The 18,764-nt window shown below is 41.3% G+C and overlaps 1 protein-coding gene across 6 annotated transcripts in view; it reads right to left on the reverse strand.

Annotated features, from left to right (window-relative positions):
• MANBA (mannosidase beta) overlaps positions 1 to 5,344 on the reverse strand; it is a 58,178-nt gene extending 52,834 nt beyond the window's left edge. For 5 of the 6 annotated variants that reach the window (XM_071555934.1, XM_071555930.1, XM_071555933.1 and 2 more), the window contains exon 1: positions 5,114 to 5,327. In XM_071555934.1, coding sequence (XP_071412035.1) covers positions 5,114 to 5,302 — 189 coding nt within the window. In that variant the 5' untranslated portion in view covers positions 5,303 to 5,327. Of the gene's footprint in view, positions 1 to 5,113 lie in introns of all 6 variants that reach the window. The other variant, XM_071555935.1, reaches the window with a different exon arrangement.
• Between the last annotated feature and the right edge of the window lie 13,420 nt (positions 5,345 to 18,764).

Below are 18,764 nucleotides of genomic sequence, written 5' to 3' on the forward strand. Positions count from 1 at the left end.
ACCACTGAAGCTGCCTGCCTGGTTTGTTCACTGCTCCCAGCTCCAACATTGTAAGCAAGCACATGCTAAGATGAGGTAAAAAGCCCTGCTACAGAACATCACAAGGAAGCAATTTGCAGGTGGGATCACAGGCCATCAGCAGGACTCGAAAAGCGCTGGCAACACCACAAGGAAGGCACTGCCAAGTGCCAAGGTGGAAGCTTCTCCGTGCAATGATTTTAAGGGGATACTGAAAAGCTACAGTGGCATAAGCTGAGAGCTGCTCCTGTTAAGAAGGAAATGGATGAGACATGAACACATCAGCAGTGAGGCTCCAAGCCCCAGTGAGCAAGTGGTGCCAGCCATGCCCTGGCCTGGTGAAGGGCCACTTCCAGGTCCCCAGGAACCAGGAGTTTTGTGGAGAATGGCACAAACACCAGAATGACACCAGAGTCAGCTGTATCCAGTGGAAAACCCGAGTGTAATAAATAAAGAGAACAAAGAACAGATTCCTTTACCTTATTCTGCTTTTGTTATGTTCTAATTTGAAGTCACCTCTCATGCTTTCTCTCAAAAACTCACTTGCCAACATTTTGTGATGTATACCATAAGAAATTCCTGATGGTGGAACAAATTACCAAAATAAAACTTGCAAGTGATGTTTCATGGTCTATAGTTTATTTATAGTTTAACAGACCACTATAACTTTTATCTTTTTTAACATCACAAACTTTTAAAAGAAAAATTTAAGTACCCTTTATTATTTATCCTAAGTTTCACTAAAGCTTTTGAATGTTTCCACATATGTTCCCACAATTCAGCAGAGCACCTGTATTTCAACAGAAAATAATATATTAATCAACTATTTTATTCATGACTGCCATTTGACCTGATAGAACCATACAGTACCCAATGGAATTGTTACCTGGCTTGCTCTGAAAAATCTAAGTTACAATGAAGTGTCAGAAAATACACAGTAGCATGTTTTATAAAAATGCAGAACAAGCTACAGAAATTATACACTAATTCTCAGAAATGCAGAAATATCAGCTGAGATACATAAATTTGTCTCTTGAATATACTTTAATATCCAAGTATGACCAAGACCACAGTAACCTTCTGCATCAAGTGCATGTCCTCGTTGTCTAATGTGCCAGAAAATGCAGCATTACCCAGCCCCTAAACCAGCACCACAGTTGCAGACCCCTTAGAGTAGCTCTTTACAAATCAAAGTGACAGCCTTATGTATGAATGCAAATGGCTGGCAGATAGGAAAATCTGTAATACTCATATTCATCAGAAACTAATTGTACAGGAGTTACCTGCCAGCAAGAAATGGCATCATGCAGAACTTGGACAGCACATGGCAGAGGATGCCTACTTCTAGCACACAGACTTAAGGTGCAAGCTACCTGTGGATACACACTGCTTACCAGAACTGCCCCTGAAAGAAAATACAACACTGACAGTGGCTAAAAGCAAAATCTTCAGCAAATCTTTTTCCAGAGCTGTAGGGTCAGCAATAGATTTGCTGCAAGTTTGTAAAATATGTGCATTCATAGCCAAGCTTTGCACCAACTTTATTCAAGTGACTACTACCCTGCATTATGTGCATTTCTCATGTCTTTTTTTAAATTTTACCTGTAAATAGTAGTAAGAGCTACAGAGTCCTAATGAAATGTTACTGAAAGAACCAAGCCAAACACATACTCTGATGCTATCTCATGCTTTTATCATGGTTAATCCAGTATTTGAAGTACATTGGTTGAATGTGGAAGAAAGTAATACTTCGGTAAGAAACTCAAAAATATCTTCCCCAAGAGCGTTTTCTAAGATATGTGCATTTGGTGCATTCAGAAAGATGTCTTCATCCAATGTATATTTTATGAGTCAAAGATATCTCTAGAACAAATGCTAAGAGGATCCAGAGAGATGAGTAATGAAACCTCAGTGTCAGAGGGATGTTTTTCAATTTGAGGGTACGGCCCGCATGGCAGATTAAAGCAGGGCTAGACACGCAATCCGCTGCAGCATCGCCCTGCAAAAACACTTTGTGCATCGACCTAAATTTGAAATGAACCACATACTGATAAATAAATTGCTTGCAGCCTACTCTTGCAATGTAAGCCAGGTTTTGCAGGCTTAATATCCAGTAGCTTACCCTTGCTGCCCTCCCTTCCTCATTTGTGAGATGCCCACTAAGCTACATTGCTGTAGTAGGCCCTCCCAAATTTTGCTTTAAATTTTTGGGTTGCTAACTCATTAAAAATCCCATGGACACAGAAGCAAAGGATGTAATGCCATTTGCCAATTGCAAATCACACAGAAAAACAGCACATAGATTTCACTAGGTTACTGCACATATGGGTCCTGCTATCCAGAATGACTCTGTTCCCACTAGTTTTGTTCTCCTATTTCCTAGTACAGCTTTTCAGACCAATCTTCATGTTTGATTACAAGCAGTAAGCTTTGGGGTTGCTGGTCTAGTGACATCTTCTGTAGGATGAATAAAAATCCTGTATTCCAAGGCAAGGAGCAAATGAAAAAAAATACTCAAGACCAAAACTTTTGTATTTAGGCACCTGTAATAAACCTCCAAATTCTACACTTAACAAAACCCCAAAAAGGGCTGATTTCCAGAGACAACAAACTCTGAAGAAACGGCCCAGTGTTCAATGCCTCTAAAATTAAGGCAGTGTGCACGCTCTTGTATAAATAGGAACATGATTTTAGTCAGCTGCATTTGAAAGCCTTTGGCCATAATCCCCGCAGTGAAGAAACCTCAGGACAAACAGCTGAGCCTTCCTGTGCAGCATGAAACACACTGCAATAACGAATGATGTCACTGACTCCCTCCAAACACCCCAGGTTTGCTGCTTTATAGAATGCTACAACTATGGTGCCAGGATCGAGTGCATCTAACAACATCTGTGATAGATTTCAAATTTGCTGAGGTTGCTTCTGTATTTTGGTATGGTCTACATCCTATGGTTTAAACAAAAAGTGATTTTAACACAGGTTAGTTACCCTGGTGCAAATATTTGTGTGAACACTTCTTTCTGTTAAACTAAGTGAGAATGGGCTTAAACTGACCTTGATTTACCTGTACACACCCACACATAGAAACAAGTCAGCTGGTTCTGAGGTTGGAACTAGCCAGACACCAGCTGGGTCCAGCCCAGAGGTCAAACAACCACACTAGTGAAGTATTTGGGTTAATTCAGTGCCTCAGCAGAGCCTTCTAACACCCCCAACTTAGCAACAGATTCCAGTCCTCAACAGGTTCATACCTGGCTATACCAGCATGTTTGGAGCAAATTCTTACTTGTATTCATGTAAACATGTTCTAAGTGACCACAGCCGTCATCCATTTAATTGGCCAAGCACCATCTACCTATTAGCAAGACCCTGCTGCTGGCCAGCTGGCTGACTAAGCCTCTGTGCAGGCTTGATATTCTGCCCAGGCACAGGACAGCTCACGACTGCAGCCTCATTTACAAATTTACTGCAGTTCAAAATGACTGAAATTACAAGTCAGGTTACAGCAATGCAGCTAAATTAGCAATCACATCTTCTCACTTTGTAAGTGCACTTAAATGTGAGTAGTTAAATGTGAGTCTTTCATTACATCATTACTTTGCATTCATTAGTCAGTGCACTGGTCACAGTTCACCCAGATATTATTCACACTTTTTACAGCAACATATCCCAGCACAACCAGATAGCCCAGGTAAAGTTCAGTTTTCCTTGCGCACATTTGCATCGGAGAAACCGGCACAGTTCCCTTCACTCTTCCTCCATACGAACTCTACTTGCCCATTGCACATTTGAAAACTTTAAAAAAGCCCTTTACAAACCATAATTGTGTATGTCCAAGGTATCATGTCACTTAGCATACAGGTGTTGAAGCAACAGAGCATCACAGCTCTGCCTATCCAGTCTTAGCGTATTTACTTTTTCAATGTTGACTGTTTCCTTTATGTGGCAATGACACTCTTTGAAATCTATTATTAGTACTGGGATTCCCAGCCTATGCCAAAACAGACTAACGCTAAAATTATCCTGCACAAAGTGGCATCACCTTCTCCTTTTACCTCTCTAACCTCAGTCAGAGCAGAGCAGTATAATAAGCTGAAGGATAAAAATTAAGGAAAATACAAAATGCATGCATCCAGAATGTATTTTTAAATATATGCTACACAAGAACTGCAACGTTCAGCCCACAGAAAAGGGAGGGATGATATGACATACTCAGACAATCTATGACAGAACTTTATGTTTTCTAGTATATACCTGTATTTATCAGTTTAGATTTTATAATTTGTTAACGTCACTATATTTCTTTCCCTTGTTCCACGCACGCGTTTCACTTTCCATGTTTCCTTTTAAAAAGGCATCTCATCTCAATAATGACCCACTTAGAGCCATATGTCTTGTCAGGTCTGAGTCACAAGCACTTTATCTGCTATCAGGGTACTTTGCTACCTATCTGCAACTGCAGTTTTGATAATTTGCCCAGCAAAGTGGTTGCCATGTTCGCATAAATCTAAAAATCTAGAGAAATAATAGTAACCTGAGGCAGAAAAGTTTCTTCAAAGTCTTAAGGCAGGAATTAGTCTTCTATTTGTGAAAGTTTTGTTGTGTTTCAGAATATACTTCCCTCAGCTACTCTGATATGCTCTGCAAGCATTAAAAGGGCTTTTTAATGGGCTAAAATGCCTGAAATCCCTAACTTCTTGCATGAACAAGTCAAACTTCAACAGGGTGGGTTTAGCTTTTCATTCGTGTGTGGGAACACTGTAGGTAAACAGGACTTACATGCTGTGAGGATACTGCACGTCCCCGTATCAGCACCGTGCCAAAACCCCAGCCTCACAGAGTGAAAGGCACAGAATTCCATTGCTATATCCCTGTCCCACCTGGTGCTTAGGACACTGCCGCCACCAAACCCTGTGACGAAGGAGACGAAGCCTGGCGCTGTACCAGCAATGCCCACAACCCCTGCAGCGCCTGCAGGCACACCCGGATCTGGGGGCGAGGAGCCGCCTCTCATGGTGCTCCTGGCGCCCTCCCCACAGGAGGGGCAGCGGGCTGTGCCTCTCGGCGGGGGCTGCTGGGGGCCGCAGAACCGTACCTGGATGAGGCCGCGGCGGAGCAGCGCGGTGTGCACGCAGCCCGGCACGGGGGCCCGCAGCGACACCGAGCCGTTCCCGCTGTGCAGCCGCCAGCTGCCCCGCAGGCTGAGCAGCCCCGGCCCGCCCGCGGCCTCCGGCACCGCCAGCGCCGCCAGCACCGCCAACACCGCCAGCACCACGGGGCCCATGCCGCGCCCGCCGGCCGGGAACTGAGAGTCGGGGCGGCGCTTCGGAGGAAGGAAGGAGGGAGGGACGGAGGCGCTGTGAGGGCCCAGCCGGCGCAGCGGGAGCGGCTCTGGCCGGGGCGGGCGGCGGAACGCGGGCGGGGAGCGGCGCGAGCGCTCGCACAGCCCCTGCCCGCGCGCGTCAGAGAAAGTGCGGGTTTGGTTGGGTTTTTTGCTGCTTTGGGGGTGTTTTCCTCCCATGAAGAGGGACAGCAGAACACTGATAATGGGAGCTGTAACAGGGTTACGAAAGGGCCGTGAGGGGGGAAGGAGGAGCCGTGACAACACCGCACAGGTTCTCTCAGCGCCGGCCCCGCCAGTCACGGCGCTTTACGTGGCCTCAGACTTCCGCCTCCTTTTCCCCACAGAATTGTATGTATGTGTGGCCAGACTTCGCGAAAGAAGCTTTGGGCAGGGCTCTCCCCACGTGGGTGTGCCCTTCCAGCCTGCGCAGTGGATTTTTCAGGTCGAGGCACAACGTGCGCAGAACTGGCCCCACCATTTAAGTCCTGAGGTCCATCTGCCACGGCCGCGCGAGCTTGGACAGTGACAGGGAAGTCCTTTGGACTGTCACAGCACCCGGTACTAACCGGGGCTGACCCTGCTGAGCATCCGAGATGTGACGGGATGGGATGGCAGGAAGGCATTGAACTACCAGGGAACGGTCCCACTGAGACTCGAACTCAGGACCTTGGGATTCAGAGTCCGGAGTGCTCTCCATTACACCGCGGGACCGCCCTCCACAGAATTACAGTGGCACATAAAAACGTATCAAACGTCACCAACATCTTGCAGTGCTGTGTTTTCTCATAAAGCAGTGCTACGCTGTCGGCTGTGGACTCAGAAAAATTGTGTGTTTTTGCAAAGGGACAGAATGGGCAGCTTCAAAGAACCCAGTGTGGTTTCCAAAATCACACTGCTACCTTCCTATATGCCCTCGCTAGTTTAATCCCTTCATTCACAACCTGAAATCAAAGCAACAGGTTTTAAAATGGCTCAATGGAAGAAGCAAAAGCCAATCAGGGGCCTGGGCTACTCTTCAGGTGTAACACCCACCCTGCTTCTTGCTGTGTCCCCACTGAGTGCTGTGCAGAGGGGCCAGCTCAGCCCCTGACCCGGGGATCACAGAATCATAGAATCGATTGGGTCGGAAAAGACCTCCAAGATCATCAAGTCCAACCCTTGGTCCAACTCCAGTCCATTTACCAGATCATGGCACTCAGTCATGTCCAATCTCAGTTTAAAAACCTCCAGGGATGGCGAATCCACCACCTCTCTGGGCAGGCCATTCCAATGCCTGATTACTCTCTCTGGATAGAATTTTTTTCTGATCTCCAACTTCAATTTCCCCTGGCATAGCTTGAGCCTGTGCCCCCTTGTCCTATTGCTGACTGCTTGGGAGAAGAGACCAACCCCACCTGGCTAGAACTTCCCTTCACACCATGGCACGGTTCCAGCCAAGCTGCACAGCACCACGAGAACAGCTGAGCAATCCTGTCTCATTTCACCACACAGACAAGCAAACGGGTGACAAGCCCACATACCTTCAGGAGGTTGTGGCAGCACAAGACTACCCCAGGACTTGATTTCAAGACTAGATTCCCCTGTCTGCTTGCTCAGCTGTGAGCACATCAGGATGCATTCACTTTGCTTTTCTTTAGACACAAACAGTTTTATTCCCCTCCATATGAAATTTTAAATGCTCATTTCAGCAGCCATGGTCTGTTTTGTAGAATTTTGGGATGGGTTTGAGATTTTTTTTCTTTAAGTTTAGGCTTTTTAGTTTGGGAGCTTTTTTTTTTTTTTTGTGGTGAGGTTTCTTGTTTATTCTGAAAGCATAGTTGATTAAATTAATGTTCCATTTGGATTCATGAAATTTTTACTTCATTTATGAACCACGTCAGAATCCTAGTCAAAAAGGTAATATACTGCCTTGGAATAACACTTAAGGTGAGAAGGTGAAATATGCTTAAAAACCAGAAAACCATGCAAGTTCCTTTAAAGAAGTAATGGTACCATTAGCATCATTAATCCTCCTGTTATTAAATAACTTTCCCTTTTAATTAAAGAGTCAGGTCACGATGCATACAAAGAAAGCAAACTACTGACTGCATGTAGGCGCCTACTCGTGATTCTGCACAGAAATGCAACCAAGCAATAGCATTCAAGGAACTCCCAATTAACTGCAGGACTTTGTTCAGTTTTGCCATTTCTCCCCTCATGTTTCTTATTGCCTATAATTATAGACTGTCGATTTAGAGGAAGAAAGAATACACAAAGCATTGGGATGCTAAAGAGTTAGTTACTTTAACAACATATATACAACTTGTACACCAAATCATATAAGAATAAAGTGTGACTTACATACAAAAACATGCTGCTTTTGATGGTAAGAAGCACAGAGTGCAGGAGTGAACTGCAGACAAGAACAGGGATACCAACATTTTGTTTTGGCTTCTGGCTTTCACATATTTAATTCAGCACACTCTAAGAATCTACCCTAGATTTGTCTTTAAGGCATGACTGAACATGGTTTTTGATACAAATGCCAGTCCTTCCATTCATCTATCATATGAAGAAAAAGTACACAATATAACCACAGGTGATTTTTTCACCTGTGAGAGCAGTGAGGGCCACAGTTCTGAGAAATCCTGGTCCAAAGAAAAACAAGTTGCCGTTCCTTTTTTGTCTGAAAAATTTCTGCTGCCAATTTCAAAAAGGGATAGATGGGACCCATACTGTTCATCAGAGAAGTCTGTGCAGAAATTTAGCTGTTAGAGCAGTTACTGTGTGTGCATTTTAAGACTGAGTAACCCACATTCAATATATTGACTAACCAAAATGCAGATTCCATTTCAGTTCAACTCCCATCCATCATTTAGTGAGACTGGCAAAAAAAGACTATCATCCTAGACTGAATTACCCCAACTGGCTTCCATCCTGTAGAATTCTGTCAAAATTAGTGTCTTGCCACCTTTAATAGTGCAGACTATAAAGCAGTTATACATTAATAGTAGAAAGCCTTGATCTGTTTCTCTCCTGATCTGTCAATGAGTAATGTTTTCAGGGCAATCAAACACTTCAGTATATTTTCCACAAATTCATTCATACAACACTAAAAGCATTTAAACACGAGTACTGCATGAGAGATCTTATAGGGTATTATTTCTCAAGAAGCAGATTTACAGAGAATTAAGTTTTAATGCTACCAAAGAACAACTGCAAGCTGAGGTTTTTTTTAATAAATTTTTTTCCGCAAGTCATGTGACAGCTTCCCAGTAAGAAGGAAACTGCTATTCAAGATGTTCACTGTACTTCCATGTCTTGCCATTTTAATTTCTGCTGAAGACTGACTGGAGCAACACACACACAAAAAACCCTCAACCTAAAAACAATGCTGTAATTAAGTATTCTGAGAACATGCTGTTTCCTTGTTCAAGGCTTATAATTAAGTTAAATCATGTCTCATTTTCATGTCCCAGTTTTAGGGTTTGTTTTTTGTTTGAGAGTATTTTTAAACAAACGACATTTTTGCTGTTTAAAGATATGAGAGTTTTAAAGACTGTGGGGTTATTTTTTAAAATCTTAAAGACACACAGCAAGATCTTTTGTGTGCTTTTTTACTACAATTCTTACTTTACAATACTGCAAGCAGATATTCTTTCTCAGCTAAGACAGAAAGCTGAAGGCACACCCATGCCTTTGGTTCTATAAATTCAGAGTAGTTCAGCTGAAGCTGCCCCAATGCGGCCATGTTAATCCAGAAGTCCTTTGTTTCCAATTGCTATGCAATCTCTATCATCACAACAGGCTGCTGCAAAAGTTTTCTCTTTCAAATTCATGTTGAGTTCATGCAAAGGTTTTAAACAGTTTCTCACATTTGGATGCAGTACTTCAAGATATTACTGCCCCCACCTGTCCATCCTGTACCATTTTTCTCCTGAAGGTAAACACCTCTGAAGCAAAACAGGACTTGTGTTCACACCAGTTCACATCAGGGCATGCTGTATCTCTTGGTATCTGTGCACTGCTGAGGACACCACCACCACCACCACAGACGCTTTGTCAAAGAAGCAAAACAACTAAAGGATCATCTGCCTTGTAGAATTTCATCTAGATGCAGAAGTATTAATGCAGACACGTTGGATAAGTGCTGGTGTCAAACTGTACTGGTATTTGTATGACTGTGCATACCTTCAGACAGCACAGCATATCCATATGAAAGCCCCACTGCTCCTCAACAGAACACCTGACCTCTGTTTCCTGACTGCCTCTGCAAAACAGAATGCTGTGCAAAATAGTTACTCCCTGGGCTGGGGTAAAGGCAGTATCCTGCAGAGAGCTCTCCAGCTATGGATTTGTAAAGGACATTATTCTGTATTTATCTTGAATCCCATCCAAAAGGATGTTAAAATAAGGAAATAAATTAAGATTGCTTTTAGATGAGGACACTATTCATACATCACTGAAAGAGAATGTTGTACTAGGTTATCATGAGCAAACTACAAAGTGACAATCAAAGTGGTAGGCCCAAAGAAGTTTCTTTCATAATTATGGTAAAGTCTGTAGGTCATTGCAAGGGAATTTCCTTAGCAAACTAAACTGCTCAACACTAGCAATCAGAAGTAATTAAGAATAAGTATCTGGAAAGGAAGCTACTGCTGCAGGCAAATGCTGTAATGGAAGGGAAAAAACAAAATATATGTAATAATTTTTAAGTTGAATAAGCAGGAAGACAGGTGATACTTTGAGGATAACCTTAAATTTCATAAGGTATGCTGGGCCAAAAGCTTGCACTCCGTATCTCTATTTAACATCTTGCTTTGAGATGGGCTCAAAACACAGGGTTTAGGGTTCAGGTCACCAGCTGTGTCAGCACAGACACAAAAAGTGTAAGGATCTTTAAAGCCAGCATGGCCAGATTTCTAAAGACAGGCTATTTAGAAGGTGGAATTGCCACAGCTTTTATTCTCTTCATTTTATAAAGAATTTTAAACAATCCTAATCTATTTATAAGATTATGTAACACTGACCATTGTCATTTATTGTTTCATGAGCAGCAGTCACTGTTTAAAGACTAGGTATGGTGCTGTCCAAGCTCCCCATCAACTGTCATTAAAACTTATTTAAAACATATTGAGAACCAAAACCAATTCTCTGACACTTACAGAAAATGAGTAGTACATATGGGGACACTCTGAAACACCTTGCTTAGCCTTTCTTAAAGGTCTAAAGCTAGACAGTCATCTGCCTGCCATGTATGACCACAATACAATGCACAACTTGTCCCTAAATGCCTAAAATTAAATCCCTCAAAATGTGGGTATCGCAGGCAACACACGGTTTCTCCCATGATGGAAGTTTGGGAGGCTTCACTGAGCCTGTGCACTTGGCACTGTACCAGCTGAGTGCAGGACATACCACACAGAGCAAACTAAATATGAAACATACATCCAGCCTACTGTTTGTAATGTTTTCTGTGCAGGTGACAGTTAAAAGAATATCAACAAGGGTTTATAGCTGATAAATTTTATGAGCAAAAGTAAATGGATTTGGAGTTCCTGAAGCAGCTGGGAGCTGCATTTCTTTTTCTAACTCAAGTGACTCCAGACAAACCACTGGGGCAGGTTAGGACCTCTGTTTCTAAGACCTTCAGTGAGGATAATGAATCTGGGTTCAGCACTATGGCAGATTCTGTCCATTCATTCCTGCAAAAGTGACTCTAATGCAAGCATCAGGGAATATTCAAAATAAAGCTGGCTATTCAAGAGAGACTTTCTTTCCCTCTTGAAAGATTAATGATTATTTAATCACCTAAGAATTTCCAGAATTCTTAATCAATGAAGTCCCCACTGAATGGACTCAAGCCCCACTTATGCAACAGTATATGCCAAGAGCCTGCCTACATATGAAAAAATATTCACTTGTCCAGTCTAAATGATTCCAGTGCAAACCCCTTACATAATGGATCTACATCCTCATGTGGTCCAGGATGCTATATACCACTCACTCACTGCACTGATACAAATGTCTCTGGAGTAAGAGTTACAGGAATTGACTCATTCATTCATGAAACAGACATACTTTAATATGGGCTCTATTTTTTTCCCCCAAATGACTTCGTACTAAAAATACAGCACTAAAAATTCTTTATACAAACACCCATTTGTAAAAAAAAAAAGTTATGTGCTTGATTCACATTGCAACAAAAAGGAAAAGACTACTGCAGCATACAAAGTACTAGAAGGATCATAGACTATCTCAAATTTGAAAGGACCTATAAGGATAATCAAAAGTCCAACTCCCTGCTCCATGCAGGACTAAATAAAACTAAAGCATATGACTAGGAGTTATCATCCAAATGCTCTTTGATCTCTGACAGGAGGCTTGGTGCTGTGAACCACTTCCCCAGGGAGCCTGTTCCAGTGGCCAGCCACATTCTCAGTGAAGGACCTTTTCTCGTAATGTCCAATGTCAACTTCCCTGACACACCTTCATTCCATTTCCTCATGTCCTCGCATATACTGACTATAAGTTTCTTCTTTTGGTACTAACCAAAATTTTAATTTTGTGATATACACATTGGAAGATGGGAAGGCAGGCAGTAGTTTTAGGGCTAGAAACATAAAGAACCTTAGGGATTTGAAAGAGCTTTGTCTCTTCAGTGCAGTTGTTGGTGCAAGAAGGGCCCCAAACTCTTAAGGGAGTGGGGATGTTAAGATACTACTTACACTCATGTTGTTTACAGCTAAATTCTCAGCCCAGTGGATACAAATAATCTGGTGCTCAAATTAGTGCCCACATCTTTGACTACTGCTACAAGTGTCAGAGTTGCAGAAAACAACTCTTTTTTTTCTCACCACTAAGCTGTAGATAAGCACAAAGGTGCAACAGGCTGTGGAAAGATTCTAAAAACCACAAGATATCACTGCCTGGAATCCTCCAGGATTGCTTCAGCAAGTGCAAAGATCTTTGGCTAGTCTAAACTGCTATAGATCTAATTAAAGGAAAAAAACTTTAATTAAACCTTTGTATAAAATACTCAGTATACATTTCGGTGTCTATAGAACATTTCACAGAAGTGCCACAATATTCTGAAGGTATTCAGGTTTTAATTAGTGAATTGAAGAGCCACCCCAGTTTTTGTCACTTTTTATGTACTAGCAAAGTAAATAGCATTCACCAAACAATCCTTTCTAAAGGTATGGCTCTCTATTAAAAGCATTTCTTCATAACAGGAAGCTGTCATGACTCCAGAATATTATTAAGCACTTACAGAGTTCAAGATGCAGAATCATCGTGAGTACTTCTCTGTCAATAAAGGTTCTATTATGTTGATTCTCTCGGCATTTTCAAATACAGTTTATCAACACTGGTCATATGGGCAAATAGTTTTAAAAGCCTGGAACTATGCCCAGAGGAATTTCAATCACACCAAAAAGATACTTAGAACTCTTTTAAAAGAATTTTAGGCAATTCAGTCTAATGAAGTACTTCAATATGCCAGTTGACAAGTAATGATTTTTCCACAATATTCACTTGAGAGTCCTCCATACTTGGTCTCAGACACGAAGGTTTACTCAGAGAACAGCAGAGTACAGCCAAGCTGCTTCTGCCACCTCCTGCTTTGACAGTTAGCAGTGGACAGTTTAAAGCTGCTGCATGACTGGAAAGAGTCATTGTTTAGTGACCATCTTGGTGGTAATTTGAACTTGGAGGTTTTTCAAGACCTCTTTTGTTGTGTTCTTATTACCAAGGGTGCTGATCCGCTGTTTATCCTTCCAGCTTCCCGTAAATGACCCATAATCTTGTAACCACCAACTATGATTACTGCTACTTCCTCCTAGCAGAACTCTCCTAGAAGAGCTTATCAGTCTGCTGCAGCTGGCTCAGGAGGTACAGCTGGCTGCCCTCTCCTCTGTCCACACCCTGAATTATTCATGATATATATGCCAGCATACACCTCACGGTAACTTCTCTTTAAAAACTCATTGAGACTTAAAACACTGAGTTTTTCCCCTTCACTCTTTTGTCTCTGCATATCTGCACTCTAAATTTCTAATTCTAAATATATGCCAGTTGTGTTGCCTGTACGCATCTAACATAAAAATGTGTCGTAACCAATTTTTCAGTCTTTTTACAAGCTCTCCTCCCAATTAGAATGACTGCAGCAACTGATAAAGATGATTTTCTGTTACCCCTTCACCTTCATACTTTGCGCCTCAAGAGGCATTACTTGCCCAAGCAACTGTATTAAATACTGGCTCATAAATTGGAAGTGCTGAGTCCCCAGGCACTGCCTGGCTAAGTTACATGAAAGACATTCCCCATCGAAACAGGGAAGGCAGCAAAGAGAGGCCCTATCTAGCAGGGCAGGTGTATGTGGCAAAAAGGAGTTCACATCTCTCAAGGGTGGAGACAAACATTGCAGGGTGGCTGTGGGAAGGAAAACAAGGTTAGGAGGGCTGATTAGTCAACTACAACCTATTTCTGTATCAGGTCTCCAGCCCTGGGAACTGGAGATGACCTAGCTGCAGATAAACAGCAAATGGCAACTTCTCTTTTCATCTTCCTTTTTCCCTCCCCTCCCACCCCCCGTAAAGCACAGCATAATGCATCTGTGGACAGTAAGATGCCACATCAGTCACGCAAAAAAACCCAAACCAAAACAAAATACCCAAACCACAAAAAAAGGCTGTTTTCAAGTGAAGTTTTACATTTGAAAGTTTTAGGGTAACTGGTCAATGTTTTTCCACTAACCTGTCTTCTCATGTTTCCATACTGAAAACTTGGGATGTGTTTGTGCATCAGTCTTATCAGTATTGGAAAGAATATTATGAGCAAAAAATGCAGGGTGACCTGCATTTTCTTACACCTGGAGTTTTCTCATATAATTTATGGTTAATCCAAACAGATTTTTTTTATTTCTTTTCCAGTTTTTAAGTAAATAATTAAGGCTATGAAAATTCACATCCTTTGCACCGAAACAGTAATTTTGAGTGTGAAGTGCAGCACGCAGGAAGTAGGAGAGGAAAAAGCCCGCTAAGCAGCAGCCATCTACCTACCTCCTCTATAATTCAATTGCTTGCAATGGTGTGATGATATGCTGAAGTGCTGCTTTAAATGAACTTGAAATGGATCCTTAGGAAACATAAATCACTATGTAAAATTGGACTTAAGAGATATCCTCAAGAAATGCACCTCAAACTGTAAAAACATTAACAGCAGTTAGTACAGTCAATACATAGAATCAGGGGGTGACCATTTACACAAGAAAATTCTACCTCTTAAGCTGCTTAGACTCATTCACTGCATTTGTCCTCTGACAACTTGTTACCAAGACCAGACAGATATGCGTTAGAGGTGCAGTACTTTAAGGGACTTTGCACAGACACAGAAATTGAACACCATCCAGTCCCAAACACTAAATTCAATTCTCCAATCAGGGCTAATCCATTCTATAAAAATAACAGTGCCATGTTCCTGAAGTTGTTTTGTTCTCCACTAAGTTTGTTACTGAGAACTCCTACAGTCACTAATGGTGATCCTTCCTGCAATGATCTTTTGAGTATGGACACAAAATGTAGTACCCTATGAAGAGATCTAGACTTCTTACTCCAGGAAGAATATTCCAAGCCTTGCAACAAGTATAAATAATGTTTGTATTGAATAGATCCTTCAATTACTGGGATATCTGTGAATTAATTTTCAGCATTCACTGTCAGAGCAGAATTAATACCATGGCAAGTAATCTGTAAACCTTCTTCTAGCAAGAATATCCTTCCCCAAATAAACAGCTTCACACTCAGCAGTGGTCTTTGCCAAAGATATGACACATCTTCACTGTTTACCTTCACAAATTTGCCAGGAGGAAGGGGTTATAGACCACATTAAGTTCTGTACACACAGTTGCAAACTGCAGTTCCTCACTCAGATGCCAGGAGGATCAGAGTTGCATGTTCAGTGGAAGGTTGCATTCCAGAACATTCTCGGAAACACCCAACACCCCACAAAACAAAACAAACCCAATCAAACAAAAAAACAGGACTCATGACTGAACAGTTTCTTTTTTGACTTGCATCAAAGACTGTGAGATAAGAAGTGCTGAGGTACCTGGCCAGAGGGGAAAAAACCAAGAGGCTTGATTATAAACAAGCACAGGCTTCTCTTTCCCTCAGCATAGATGAAATTACCATATTTGGTGTCTACCAGTGTTTTCTAAGACGAGAACATCACCAGTTAGGCAGCTCTTCAAAACACAGGGAACAGCTGAATTTGTGCATTCCCTCTAATGAAACAAGACACCACATCTGAGACTAAACTTGAGTCAAATTTTCCATCCCAGATAAAGGTAAAGGCATCTCCAAATTCTGTCTCCACAACCCTAGTATGCCCAAGCAGCTGGAGCAAAGCCAGCTGCCCGGCTCTCCAGCTAGCGATCCTCTCATGGGACCAAAGTTTATCACCATCTTCTAAGCAACTGATCATAGTCTGCACACATTAAATCTGTGACGGGACAGGTACAGTTAATGTGAAGATTAATGAAATTAAGGCATAAGTCAGAATTACCTAGATGATTTGCAAAACTTAGGATTCTTAAGCACAGATCTTGAGAATTTTTGCTTGAAGCTCCTGAATGGGAACAAGTCTCACCAGGAGCCATTTAAAGAGAGCAGCCTACTCTCCCAGAATGCAGGTACAACCCCAGATCAAAGATCAGTATTAAAAGCTGTTAAAAAGATGTTTAAAGCTGTTCAAAACCAACATTTTCTGATCAACACTGTATGTCTCCTGATGGTTTCTCCTGTCACAAACTAAAAACTTTCACTGTTTGAAGGAGATACTGTAATCTCACCATTTTCAATGCATAGACAAAAAAAATAGAGCAGCTATTATCAAATTTCATTCACTTCTGTCACTTACCACTGTAAAGATTATGCTTGTCACCTCTTCTAACCTACTGAGGGGCAAGACAGCTGCTCTAGAAATAGTTATAACCATTACTGCTGCTTACCTAGAAGCTACTGAACTCTTTCCCCTACAACTGATTGACATTAAACAAACCTCTGCAGTACAAAAAACCAGAGCTGACAACTTTCAACTACCCCTGCAGAAGACTTGCTTTTAAATGCACTGGAAACCAAAGTTAGTGCAGAATTCACTGCTGCATTAACTAAGAATGGTCAGTTTATGGGCTCCAACCCAACACAAACACTGATTTAGGAACCCCTCTACACACACCTGCAAGAGCTCATCTGTCTACACTCTGAACTGCTTTTCTTAAGGCAACATCTGAACTGCTATTCTCTGTCAGGCTAACCTAGACCCTTATCATTACAATTTATCAACTATCTCATTCTAGATTATTTTGAAACCAGCTGGTTTTACACTAGACTGCATGAATTGCAGCACATTTTCACTTCACAGTAATACAGGCAGCCCCTCTTTACCTTCTGCACTTTCCCTTTCCATCATGTATTTACCCAGCTTTGTTTCCTGTGTCCCTATGCTTTCTCTGTACTGTTGCCAATATATTAAGCGCTCAGCCTTACACTGAAAATATTTCAGCCATAATTCCAACTACATTTTTAAATATGCAACAATTGTCTATCAGAGTCTGAATCCAACAGTTCTCCCATTTATGCCCATTTTCTATTTACACTGAAGGCACTGGGGTAAAATAATATCCATTCAATGACATCAAGAAACCAGAGCATAAAGCAAACTGATCCCATGAGTAGTGTTTTTAGTTTTCACGTTTGAAGGAATTAATACAGTCTGTATTCTAGTAAAATAACCTTTCTATATTAAGATCTTTTGTTGATCATGGATTCTTTCTCTCATTGCTCTAATTTGTATAATTTAACTAATGGTTGTCTTATCCTCATTTTCACATATAAAACTACACACAAACCTAGAAAAACTGATTTTAAAACTTTTTTGGACAGCAATAAACACAGGAAGAAATCTTCAGCTGAGTTCCAATTATGCTTTAAGTTTTACTAGGGATTTGTGGATTGACCATTTCTTGGGAATTACTAGCCACATGATAGACTGTGGCATCTGCTTCAGATGATAATGCCAGCTACTGATTTTTAGAGCAGTGAAGGATTTCAAATAAAACATCTAGAGAGAAGAGTTGAGGGGAGACTGCAGAGAATAAAAAAAATATTTAGAACCTTTCTAACTTTGAATGTTTAAATCCTCAATTTATCTGTTAAGTAGTGCAAACTCCTTTTCACATAAGCAACCATCTGATCTAACAGGACCAGTATCGTACGTGTGCACACCCACCTACTAACTAGTTGTCTTTTAATCATTTGCCAGACTGTAGTTCCATGCCTCCCATAGCAATCCAAGTTTGCTGTTGTGCTCTGCTTAAAGCCAGACTTTTCACAAAAAGTTAGCATTTATAATCTTTATATCAAAACTATGGCACAGTGCAACTGAGTAGAATGTTTTTTATTCACACATGCAATAATGTGTATATACTCATTTTTTCAACCAATACAGAAGATAGGGAATGAAAAAAAATCCCTAACCAGTACTACAGACCAGTTCTTCCTGCATCCTGAAAAGACACTTTTTTTGTGCTTAAACCTTAAGTTTTTCAAGCAAAGTTTGAATAAGCTGACTGTGGTATGTTGTTAATTCAAACCCCAATTAAACACAGAAAGGAATCTTCAAAAAAAATTCATTCCAGAAAGAACACTGCAATTCCTTTCCCTGTTACATGTCTGTTAAATCTAAGTGCCTTGGCTTGACACTTTGTTCTCTATAAATACTCTCAAATAAAAGCCATTAAAAAAGGGGGTGGGGGGTGGTTTTGTTTTATCCAAGTCTTATAGGACAGAGCTGACCCATGTTCTGAAGCTATTATGGCATTTACCATCCTGAAATAAATCTTTTAGCAGCAGAGGTCAAGACAACTCACTTTTCCGAAACCTTCATCCTTCGCATCAAGTTTTTCCCCTTATGTTCCATAGTAATCAAGATCCACTCTGTACTTTTGGGACTGACTGTGGTTTTGGTAGGTAGATTTCTCATTGAGATAATCACTAATTAAGCTTTTTGTTTGGTAAAAGTCTTTAGAATTATTCACCACCTCCTTAGTAGCTCCTGTTTATCAGCTCCTCCCGACCCACTGCAAGCCCAAATACAACATCTACAGGAAGGCTGCATGAGACACTGCTGAGGCTGCTCCAAGGACAGAACATCTGTCATCTCCCACTTCTTGAAATCTCAGCACCACCTTCAGCATGCACATGTAACACCTATAATTCACCCTCCTGTCATCAAAGTATACTGTAATTACAGATAATTATCACAGAGGGACAATGACAGATGCAAAAAAAAGAAATATGTAGTGGTCCAAACAGGATTTCCATCTTCCATGTATTTTTTTACTACCTTCTCCTTCCCTGAC

The sequence above is a fragment of the Pithys albifrons genome, chromosome 5 (assembly GCF_047495875.1).
Source record: "Pithys albifrons albifrons isolate INPA30051 chromosome 5, PitAlb_v1, whole genome shotgun sequence".
In the NCBI taxonomy this organism is placed as follows: Eukaryota; Metazoa; Chordata; class Aves; order Passeriformes; family Thamnophilidae; genus Pithys; species Pithys albifrons.